Source organism: Alligator sinensis, unplaced genomic scaffold (genome assembly GCF_000455745.1).
Source record: "Alligator sinensis unplaced genomic scaffold, ASM45574v1 scaffold151_1, whole genome shotgun sequence".
In the NCBI taxonomy this organism is placed as follows: domain Eukaryota; kingdom Metazoa; phylum Chordata; order Crocodylia; family Alligatoridae; genus Alligator; species Alligator sinensis.
Genome location: NW_005842534.1, coordinates 694,566 through 706,912, shown reverse-complemented (window position 1 = coordinate 706,912; position 12,347 = coordinate 694,566). Strand labels below are relative to the sequence as shown.

The 12,347-nt window shown below is 43.7% G+C and overlaps 1 protein-coding gene across 1 annotated transcript in view; it reads right to left on the bottom strand.

Moving 5' to 3' along the window:
* Positions 1 to 11,565, bottom strand: part of KNDC1 (kinase non-catalytic C-lobe domain containing 1) — a 164,597-nt gene extending 153,032 nt beyond the window's left edge. The window contains exons 1-2 of the mRNA XM_025213522.1: positions 11,489 to 11,565; positions 9,937 to 10,126 (exon numbers count right to left, since the gene is read on the bottom strand). Of these exons, the coding sequence (XP_025069307.1) occupies positions 9,937 to 10,126; positions 11,489 to 11,565 (267 nt within the window). The remainder of the gene's footprint in view (positions 1 to 9,936; positions 10,127 to 11,488) is intronic.
* Positions 11,566 to 12,347: the final 782 nt, after the last annotated feature.

Sequence of the window (12,347 nt, the reverse complement as noted above, 5' to 3'; positions counted from 1 at the left end):
AGGAGAACCTGCAGCCGCTCAGCCATGCCCGCCGATCCAAATCTCCAAATTGGTGCCGAATCAGCATCAAATCTCGGATTCTGATTCGGCCAAATTGAATGGGGACAGTAATTCAAATCGCCAAATCAAATCACTGTCCTCCGAAATGGCCAAATTGCAATCCAAATCGAATACTTCCCTCTTTGAACAGGTCTATTGCCTTTATCTTCCCTAAAAGGTATTGCTCAGCTGAGGCCTTACCAGTGTCAAATAGAGCAAAATAATCACCTTCCATACAACCCTCCAGTTAATATATCCTATAATGACATTTCTCTTTCCAACACCACATGCTGACTCATATAATCCTCAAGTCCTTTTCAGCAGTATTACTAACAGCAATTTATTCCTGACTTTGTATTGGTGCATTTTTTTCCTCCTTCCTAAATGTAATAATTTGCTCTTGCTTTATTAAATTTCATCTTGCTTGTTTCATTCCTCTTCTACAAGATCATTTTGAATTCTAATTCCATCTTCCAAAGTGCTTGCAATGCCTCCCACCTTCATGCAAATTTTATAAGTATACTCTGTATTCCATCATCCAAGTTGTTAATGAAAGCCAGCCATGTGACTCTCTGGCACTTACAGTTCCCCCATCAGCTCTGGCTTGAGGCAACTTTAAGTTTCCTTTGTACTATGTTTGCACTGAGGAACAGACCTGAAGTCTTTTGGTCTTATGCTTCCTTAGAGGCATATCACAGAAACATATTTTCTAGATTTTCATTTAATACATAAGGACCTTTTTGGTAATTCTTTACATGTACATACTGTGATTTCAAGAATCTGGTTTGTACATTAAAATTGTGACATGCTATAGCACAACTTACCATGGCTATTACTGGTATTTACAGAGTTTATTAAAGAATTTGGCTTTTCACTCAATGTGAAAGGAAATCATATGACTTTTAAACTTCATCTAATTTGAAACAATATCCTAGTGAGGATGAAACATTTTTGCTTGTCACTTAAGTTAGTAAATTGAGGTTATCTGTACACTGTAAAGTCTGTGTAATTTACCGTGAGATAGTTAACTTTACATCAGCTGTAAAATTTTCAAAGAAACAAGTAGCTTTTATCTAGAAGTAGGTAGAGGAGATAAATACTGCCCCACTCATAGAACCTTATGTAGTTCCAAGATGAAGACTGCAGTGCTTTGTCTCTACCAGGATTTTACAAAAATGCCATTTAAATTAGCTCTATCACTGTAAAATGCATCTAGTTGGGAAGTGAAGACAAATGCCAAGATAAAGACTGGGGTTCTCCAAAGCTTAATTTGACTTGCTCATTTACATGAAAACTATTAAATGCATCTCATGCCACCCTCTCCTCCCCCCCGGCTCCCCTCAGGATTTTACCTTGAGTAAGCGAATGTGAGTGAGAAACACCCCATTTTTTCCTAATGAAAACAAGATGTAACTCTGCTGGCCGGGAGCGATCCGGGCCCTTTTTGTGCTCCGCGCGGGCTGTGGCCAGCAGCCTGGGCACGCTGGGTCGGAGAGAACGGGCAACACGCTAGAATTAGTCACGGACACGTAATGGTTGATTCAAGATTGTTTTCTTACACCGAAGATGGTTGAGGTGTAGGCTGGACAGTTTCCCAGGTACAGCTTCGCTTAAATCCTCGTTTGAGGACTCAGACAATATTTGGATATCACTCCCACGGAGTTGTCGAGGCTCCGTGGATCCTTTTGCGCACAGGGAGAGGGGTACATCGAAGGATTGCGAACGGCGACAGGGAGAGGCTAGAGGCTGGTCAGACCTCTGTTGCCTGCTTGAAATGCACTGGGTCCGATAGGCTCCACAGCGCTTAGAGATCTTCACACAGCGTGAAGTCTCCTCCTCCTGGTGTTCGTGGAGTCCTCCCTTGCGGGGGTTCTCCTCGGAGTTCTCCAACTTGGGTGGAAACCACCCAAGCTTTTTATACGGCTAGCAAGCCAATCACTAGCCACCACATGTGAATAATTTCACGCAAGCCAATAATGGGGCTCGAATTATAATACAAATGGCGGGAACTCTTTGCAACGAGCATTTCTTAGCTGCAAAGAAGAAATGCACACTGCAAAGAAAGCTACAAATTGGCGGGAAAATAATTCAGTGGTGCCAAAGCACACACAAAAACAAAAATCACACCTTTGGGTTGTGACAGTAACTAATATGTAGAAGCTGCAGAACAATCATGCACCTTTAGCTGGGGTCATCAATCCTGCCACTCTGTTACAGGAATCCTTTGTAGAATTTTAGGCACTAGTACAGTAAAAGTCATGTTAACTGGCATTTTCCTAACCAGAATACTCTATTAACTGGAATTTCCAATATCCCCCAGTACAAATCCTCTCTTTAGCAACCGGAATCTTTGTTGAGTCTATCCAGCACACACACGCATGCGCATCAAGTTTTTGCACTAAAACTAAGACACTGGCTTCTGTATAACTCTCAGATAACTGTAATTTTTAGATAACCAGCACCCCTTTACCCCACTCATGCCCAATAACACAGTTTTTATTGTACTTGCATAAGTACACTCTTAAGTCCAAATTAATGTATTGGTGAGTAAATGAAGGAGAAAGTGGTTATCGATTTTTTCCTTATAAGGACCTGCAGTTTTAAGGAAGGTGTTCTCTTTGCCATGATCTTGTTAAGCCTTGCTGATTTAGTCATTGGGCTCATACCTTGATCCTTTGAGATGTGCAGCTTTCCAAAGCATTGTCCAAAGTTCTGGAAGTGCCTTACCTCTCTGAATGCACCAGTGATAGTTCAGGGAATGATTCCATGCACCTCCATCCCCAGCCAGAGTCTGGGCATGAATTATTGGACGAGGAAAATCTGATACTAGAATAATGCTGTGTCAGTAATTATACACTTCATGTTATTTTGTAGGTTTTTTCATTATAGCAGTTTGCTTATTTTTGTGGACTATATAATCATAATTGACTATTATAGTTTCAGAGCACCAGTCTAGTTGATGAAAAGTTCACATTTGTTACACTGTAATTAGACTGTGCACTCTCCATTTAAGAGCATTGTTTACTGGCAGCATGTCTGAAAGTTTGCATATTAATTTCATTTGAGTGAAACCATGGGAACCAAGGGGTGCAGCATAAAAAGCACTGGTTGTTGCATGTGTTCATAATATCCATACCCTTTTTCAAATGCTTGCTTTGATCAATCAGGTTTTCCTTTAATACTGTCACTCTTTATAAAGCTGCTGTTCCTTTTTAGCAATTTTTTAAGATGGGCAAAACCATCCTGTTGTGTAGCAGCAGTGAGAATGCATTAGAATTAAAAGCAAGGAGTTGGTTGCTGTAACATTAAGATTCTGCCACCAAATAAATACACAGGAATTCAGAGGTAAGTATACTATGATTCTTAAACCAGCCATATAAGTACTATGAATTATATATGGCTCTCTTTCTGCTGGTCTGAAATGGTGGACCCAGAACAATAATCATAATATGGTGTGCTGAGGCTGTGCTAGCTAAGCTTGACTGAGCTCTCTCAGGGGAAGGTGAGATCCTTTTCATGATTCCGTTCCCCATACAGGATGATGAAAATTACACCACAGACACACTTTTTCTGTGTGGATGAGAGGATGAAGACTGACTCTCTAGAAATGCAGCAGTGTGAACCTAATTCTATTCCCACTAACATCAGTGCTGTCTCTGAAGAGATCTCATTGGCTAGGGACAGACATTCAAAAAAACGAAGCCTGAATTGATTCAATTGTTGCAAGTTAGTCTAACCTGCCTAGGTTGAACCGATTTGTAACAGGACGGACATTCCTTGTGGACTGAGGAAATGCGGGCATATACCTTCAGTTGCTCAGAACAGGAGCTGGGGGAAACTAGAGTGCTCCCTCGGCTGCAGGGAAGCTGTGCTGGGGGAGGGTGGCCAGCCTGGGCAGTAGCCTGGGCTGAACTGACCAGAGAGAGGTTTAATTCCTCCCTCCCTGTCCCACTGGCAGGGACATGAGCCAGGTCTGCCGGGTGCTCACTGCTGCAGCAGTAGGCCAGCATGGCCCCTGATGCAGAGGGAGTACGGAGGGGGTTTATTCTTCCCTCTACCCACACTGCTTCCAGGGAACCGGAGCTGGGTCTGCACACCTCAGCTACCACTGCTACTCACTCCCTGCTTGGGGCAAATAGTGGAATAAACCCCCTCTACCAGATGCAGGAGGAAGGGGGAATAACCTCCGTCCCTGCCCCCCACTTAAGGAGTCCTGCTGGCCAGTGTCTGGCTGCACCCCCACCTGACTGCTGTAGTGGTGAAGGGGCAGCAGCCCCTGTCATAGTGTTGGGGAGCAAGAGCCCCTTCCCGGTGAGGGGACCCTGCTGCAGAGTGGGCAGAGCTGTGGCAGACTGTGCATAGCAGCACCAGAGCACAGAGGGGGCTAGAGCCCTTCAAGCCCCACCCAGCACTGCCACCGTGGTCTGCAGCAGCTTTCCTCGCCCTGCTCCACAGCCTCCCACTGGAAAGGGGCTCGCGCTTGGGGAAACCATGACAGGGGCAGCTGCCCTGTCATGGTTGCTCCCCACTAACCACTCCAGCAGCTGTGTAGGAACAGGGCCAGATGCCAGCCGGAAGGGCACCTTAGGCAGGGGGCAGAGAGCGGAGTTATTCCCCCCTCTGCCCCTGGGGTGCCTCAGCAAGATCTGCCCACCCCAGCCACTGCCACTTGTTCTATGCCAAGGGAAAGCAGTGGAATAAGCCCACTCCTGCCCCCCTCCTTCTGGCGTCCAGCAGAGAGGGCTTATTCTGCTGCTTGCCCTGGGCACAGAGTGAGCGGTGGTGGCCAGGGCAGGCAGACTCTGCTGCAGTGCCCCAGAGACAGAGTGGGGAATAATCCTGATCCCTGCCTAAAGGGCCCTGCCAGCTAGCATCCGGCCCCACCCCTACCCGGCCGCTGGAGGAGTGAGTGAAGAGCGACCATGATGGAGGCAGCAGCCCCTGTTGTGGCTACCACTGTCATGGTTTCCCCAAGCACGAGCTCCTTCCCAGCGGTGGGGCTGTGTTGTCCCATGAGGAAAGCTGCTGTGGACAATGGCAGCAGCAGCAGTGCTGGTGGGGGGGCTTGGAGGGATGTGGACCCCTCCAAGCCCCGGTTATGCTGCTCACAGTCCACCACAGCTCTGCCCACACTGCAGCGGGCCCCCCCTGCTGAAAAGGGGCTTGCTGCTGCCCCCATCAAGGCCCTTCTCCCTTGCCGTTGCAGCGGCCAGGTGGGGGCATAGCCAGAAACCAGCTGGCAGGGCCCCTTAGGTGAGGGACAGGGATGGGGGTTATTCCCCCTCCCTCTGCCAGAGGAGCAGAGTTATTCTACTGCTTGCCCCAAGCAGGGAGCAAGTGGCGGGAGTCGGGGCAGGCAGACCCAACTTCGGTCCTTTGCGGGTACAGGGGCGAATAACTCCCCTCCCTGCCTCCTCTGCATCAGGGGCCATGTTGGCCTGCTGCTGCAGCAGCGAGGGGGGAGTGCCCAGCAGACCCAGCTCTGGTCCTTGCCAGTGGGAGAGGGAGGGGGGAATTTAACCCCTCTCTGGCCGGACCCCTGCCCCTCCTTGTCCCTGCTCTGCTGGGGAGCAGAGGGGCGGGGCCAGCCTTGCTCTGCTGGAGCAGAGAGACAAGGCCAGAGATCATGCCAGGATGCTGGGGGACTCTGGTTTAAGTTAAACCAGGAAGGGGTCTGAGACAGACATTGCATAAACCAGTTTGAGCTCAATCAATTATGTCTGATGCTACACTCAGGCAGGTTTATCTCAAACCAAATCGAACCAATATTCCTCCTACTTGTATGTAGATAAGCAAAAAAGCAAGTCTGTGACCAAGTGGCTCAGATCTGACACTCCAGAGTTCCTGGCTCCCTATCTCATATTAAACCCAGTAAACTATCCTGCTTTCCCTGCATTATACATGCCTGTTTAGTTTATCTCTTTTTTTATATGGAGAGATGCATACTCCAGTCTACCTGGGGTCTTATATGGTATCTACACTTCAGGATCTCTAAAGTATTTATGGATTTCATTTTATAACAGACCCAGTAAACAGTGAAGTGCTATCTTCTCATTTTGCATCTAGTCAACGGAGGTTCTGCAAAATAAAGTTACTTGGAAAAATCACAGAGAAAGTCGATAACAGAATGTGGGATCAAACTTATGTCTCTTGAGTCCCTGTTTAGGGCCTTAACCACAAAACCAGCCTCCTTCAATTGATTTCTGATTTTGCTTAGCTTTGACATTATAGTATGATCTTTATAGTCCTACATTTTGCACTTGTGACCTATTTGAATAGTGCTCATTTGAAAACACTACGAAGAGGATGCACTTGACCGTATTGAAAGATACTGTACTCTTTACCGTTATATATATGCATGGCAATTTTAAACTAGAAAATATGCTAAAGGGAGAGTAACTGGTCTGGCATCAGCATGGCACCTCTTAGTAGTTTGTCTGCATCTTAAGCTCATGTAAAAAAAATAAGTTGCTTTTGTGCAGGCAAGGAATTATTCTGAGAACATTTAGAATCATAGAAAATTAGGGTTGGAAGGGAACTCAGGATGTCATCTAGTCTTTCCCTCTGCTTCAAGCAGGACTGCCCCCAAGCATATCATCCCAGCCAAGGTTTGGTTTAGCCAGGTCTTAAAAACCTCCAAGGATGGAGATCCCACAACCCCTCTGGGTAACCTGTTCCAGTGCTTTACTACCCTCATGGTGAGAGTATTTTTCCTAATACCTAACCTAAACTTCCCTTGCTGCAACTTGAAGCCATTGTTCCTTGTTCTGTCATCTGCCACCACTGAGAACAGTCTAGGTCCATCCTCTTTGGAACCCCCCTTCAGGTAGTTGAAGGCTGTTTATTAAATCCTTCCTCACTCTTCTCTTTTGCAGACTAAATAAGCCCGCTTCCCTCAGCCTCTCCTCATAAGTCACATGCCCCAGCCCCCTAATCATTTTCATTGCCCTCCACTTGACTCTCTCCAACTTGAACACATCCTTTCTGCAGTGGGGGGCCACAAAACTGGATACAGTACTCCAGATGTGGCCTCACCAGTGCAGGATAAAGGGGACTAATTGTTTCCTTTAGTCTGCTGGCAATGCTTCTACCAGAGATGTGGGGTGGAATATTTTCCAGAAAATTTTCTAGTGCTTTATTTTTCCGTGGGAAATTTTCCATTTCTAAAAATTCATTGTTTCATAAAATTCATTAGTAACAATAAATGGATGCCAATACAATATTAGGCAAGCTTGGCAGTTTCAAAGTTGTAATTAATGTTTTTCAGGCGATTATCCCTAGGAAGTGTATGAGGGAGTACATATATGTTTTATTGATTTGTAAACAGGAAGGTAAATACACTCACATAATAATCTAAACCAAAAATTGAGTTCTGAATTCACCTAATTGGCTGTGCAAGTCACATCAAAACCAAAGCTAAAATTCTTATTTAATCTCAGACTGTAAGTGAAAGCAAAACCAAAACTAAAACTTATTAATTTTTATTTCACATTCAGTTCAGCAAACACACAGAGCAGTGTTTCTTTTATTTTCTTGAGTTGGGGAAGTTCAATCTAAACCAAAAATTGAGTTCTGAATTCACCTAATTGGCTGTGCAAGTCACATCAAAACCAAAGCTAAAATTCTTATTTAATCTCAGACTGTAAGTGAAAGCAAAACCAAAACTAAAACTTATTAATTTTTATTTCACATTCAGTTCAGCAAACACACAGAGCAGTGTTTCTTTTATTTTCTTGAGTTGGGGAAGTTCGAAGTGTTTGTATAAGATCTGTTAGTTTTTTAGAGCTTTTGATTTGAAGTAGTCATCATAATGCCTAGTCAGAAAAAAACTAGTGTGTGGCATCATTATAGTGAAGTTCAAGCCACCGAAGGAAGAAAGTTGGTAGATGTCAATATTGCGGACAGGTATATGCTAACAATGCATCAAGAATGAAGAAACATTTAATAACACGTAGAAACTGTCCTGAAAGAGTACAAGCCATATACAGAAAGCTAACACAACAGTGGTGGAACAACATCATCTGAGAAAAGTCTACTTCAGGAATCCTATGTAAGGAAACAAATTAATATGTTAAACGACACACAGTATAGACTAGTATCTATATCATTTTAAAACACTATACTTTTAAAAGTTATTAATGCAACTCTGGACTATTATTTGTTTTATTTAAAATATGTATATCCTGCTTTTCTGCTTGCACTAAGCACCCAAAGTGGCTTAGGCTTAACAATATATATTTTTAAAAGTTACATAATAGATAGTCAACTATTTCAAACCAGAAGAGCAAGCTTAGTCCTTTGGCTGATGACAGAGGCCAGACTATACTTCCCTTTGGCTCTGTAGTCCCAGGGCAACTGAGCAGCAAGTTGAGTAGTAGAGTGTTCTTTCTGGCAGGGAGGGGGGAAGCAAGCTCCCTGCCACTTCTCCTTCTTCCGATACATGAGGCCAGACTAGAATAGGTTAAAACAAACATCTTTTCTTTGAGGAACTTGGTAGCTCAAGTGAAAGAACAGATTTGCAAAAAATGGAAAATTAAAATGTTGAGCTGCCATGTCTGGGGGAAGAAGAAGCTGGACCCTCACTTTCAAGATTACTGTCATCAGATATGCGATTGACCATGAGTAGCTGTTCAACTGTCAAGCTTTTTATCAAGCTTTGTGGACAAAATGTTAAAAGAAGATCAAGAAAAAGCAGATGAGACATTAGCTCAAACTATATTTGCAAGTGGTACACCTCTTTCCATAACTGGAAAATCAATTATTGGAAGGAACATTACAAACTAATTTGCCCATCATATAAGTTACCATCACGTTATCGCTTATCACATTCTCTCTTAGATAGAGAGTATGACAGAGTTCAAACAATGGTTATTCAAAGGACTGGTCAAACAGAATCCTTGACTCTGATGTCAGATGGATGGACTGATATACAAGGAAATCCTTTATTGAACATTATGTTAGCAACACCTAAACCAATATTCCTGAAAGCAACTGCTACCAAATCATCTCGTCATACAGGTGAATACATAGCCACATTACTGAGTGAAGAGAATGAAAGTGCAAGTCCCTCCAGGGTACAAGCCCTTGTAACTGATAATATGAGTAACATGAAAGGCACATGGCAAATATTAAAGGCAAAGTATCCAACAGTATTTGACTGTCTTGCTCATGGGTTGAATCTTCTGGTAAAGGACATAATAAATGTGAATACAATGACGACAATATTGGCAAAATGCCAAGTGATTGTAAAGGTATTCAACAATCATCATGTTGCTAATCAGACTTTGAAGAAATTACAAATAGAGAAGCAGGGGAAGGAAAGTACATTTTTATTGCCAGGAGAAACTAGACACGGCTCAGCTACAAAGTGTTTACATAAGTTTGCAGTGTGCATCAATAGATGACACAGTATCCTAGATTATTCCCTGTGAACATTAAGAAGCAGATTCTCAACAACGATGTGTTCAGGGTTTGAGTTCAAGGATCATTCAATTTGCTATTACCAGTTTCAGTGACAATCAGGAAACTTGAAGGTGATACACCAAGCCTTTCAAATATTCCAGAGATATTCTGACAACTGAATGAAAATGTAATTGAGCGTTTGCCTTCTTCAACTTTATCCAAAAAAGAAGTAAAACAAATGTTAACTAAGAGATCTGAGTTTTGCTCTCATCCAGTTCATCTGGCAGCAAACCTTTTGGATCCTCAACACAGAGGACAGCATTTATCAGAAGATGAATTATCTACTGCTCTTGATACAATTATGGAAGTAGCTAAGAATGTCCCCAACATTGACGAAATAGCTGTGATGACAGACATTGCTGAGTACTGCACAAAAGAAAAACTTGGGAGAAAAGTCATCATTTGGTGGGCAGCTGAAAATATGTCTCCTCTCACATGGTGGAAGGGATACTGTGACATCCGACTGTTGTCCAGGATTGCTCTAAGGATCCTAAGCATTCCAACAACAGCAACTTCTAGTGCGTGGAACTGGAAGGCTTTCAGCTCAGTCAAGATAAAAAAGAGGAATAGAGTAACAAATGAATGCATTGCTAAGCTGGTTTCTATTTCTGAAAACCTCTTGCTTCTGGAGGATCAGTCAGAAGCACAATTAGTGAAGAAGATGAAGTGTGATGATAAGTTGCCCTTACCCATAGACTCATTGGTAAAACCATCCTTTAGCAAAAGAGAATGTGGTTCAAGTAGTGGTGAATCAGATTTGCTTCAATCTGATTCTGAAATGGAACTAATAAATAGCACAAGTGATTCTACAGATAGTGACAGTGAAACTGGAGGTGCCTCAATGACCTCAATGGAAGAGTTGAAGTAGATGAGTGGACAGCCATGACACATGCACAGCTCTTTGGGTGTGCTAAAATTAGTGTCGACATTTTTCAGTGCCTTCTTTTTTCCCCCTTAAATTTAAACAAACAATGTAAGGGAAGTACATGCTATTGTGTAAACTCAAATGCTAAACCTAATCACGCTCTATTTAGGGCATTGGAAAATTATCTGGAAAACCCATATCTCTGGCTCCTACTAATGCAACCCAATATATCATTACCCTTCTTCACAACACGGGCGTACTGTTGGTTCATTTTCAGCTTATTGTCCACTGTAACCCCCAGGTCCAGATCCTTTTCTGCTTAGCCAGTCAGTCCCCTGTACTGGTTCATGGGATTGTTCTGTCCTCAGTGCAGGACTTTGCACTTGTCCTTATTGAACCTCATGAGATTTCTTTTGGTTCAATCCTCCAATTTGTCACGGTCTTTCTTAATGCTAGCCCTACCGTCAATGCTCCTACTACTCCCCGCAAGTTGGTGTCATCTGAAGTCCTTAAATCCTTATGATAAAGGATGCTTTGGAGCCTCACCATGTCCTCCTGTAGCTCTCTTATTTGCTCCCTGAGGGGCACCAGCAGGAGGCACTGCTTACATCACAGGGACTCCCCTACCTGTGTGTCACTGGAAGAAACCTACAAGCTGCGGTTTCCACAGTGCCAAACCAGGACCTGAGTGGAAACCTCAGTGGTGAGCAGTCCTGCCTGGATAAACACCTCATAGGTGCAAGCAGAGGAAGAGCTGGCAGTGACAGTGGCTCGGGAATTGTGACGTCCTCCAGCCCGTTCTCTGGGTCTCTAAATCTGCTGCCTCTCTCTTCCTGCCCCTCTTTCCAAGCAGACCTTTCCTAGCAAACTCCCCCATAAGTTGGCCTGCTCACTGCTCCTTGGTCCTAAACAGTTCTCTTTTCCATGCTAACCTGATCCCTCTCACCAAGCTTACAATGAAGGAAGGTGAGAGACAGTTTCAAGGCAAACTCCCTAGCAAGCTCTCCCTAGGTCTGGACTCTAGTTGAACAAGGGGCTTAAGTAATGGCCTAACTGCTGAGTTTTAGCTACTTATGCTTAAAGTATGTAGGTTAGTTACTCTTCATTAAAGAAAGAACTTACCTTAAAGGCTCCCCTTCAAAGAGGGAAACAGCAAACTGACTTGTGAACAGTTTTATTTGCTGCTCCTGTTTGCCCATATATCCTCCTGGGCATGGATTGGCTCTGGCCCCTGGTTAGGGCTTTTGTCAGACACGCAGCAGTAACTCAGCAAGCAGCACTCCCAGCACATGCCCAAATACACAGCAAGCCAAACACACAGGCAGCCCTGGTTCACTTACCTTCCCAGAGCAGGGTCTGGCATCTGGCTCCTCTTTCTCTTCCCCTTCCTTCTGTTTCTCTTAGTGAACTGCATTAACTTTATCATTTAGCAGTTTTCTGAAAACCTCACTTCAGTTGTATCATTACAACTAGGCTACAACTTTGTAAGTAAGACATTGTTAAATTAAAGGCTTCTCCTACCCATGAGAGTGTGAAGCCACCTACATTGGTTTAATACAATGATTTATTAAATCAAATATCTGAAAGAATACCATTCTCACAAGAGAGGTCCACTTGGAAAACTAATACATGATAATCCAGTGGGGCAATGCAGCTGGCTGTTATCCTCAGGAACTGTTAATCAGCCACCAGTTTTCCTGCTCTATTTTCCCCACCCACCTTTCATGACAGATGTCCAGTTTACCATAAAACTATGCCCAGTGAAAAATAAAGACAGATTAGAACACTGGAGACATAGAAAACTGCTAGCAGTAGAGACAAGATATGATGCCTCCAAGTTCAGCTTCCTAAAATGTTTCTCTCCAATAAGGGTTTAGTTACTGTGACTCATGTGTGATTTCTTGAAACTCACCCTTCCTAAGACTCCAGTTGAAAAATATCCAGAAATACCAGCTTATACAACATACAAACAGCCCGGCCC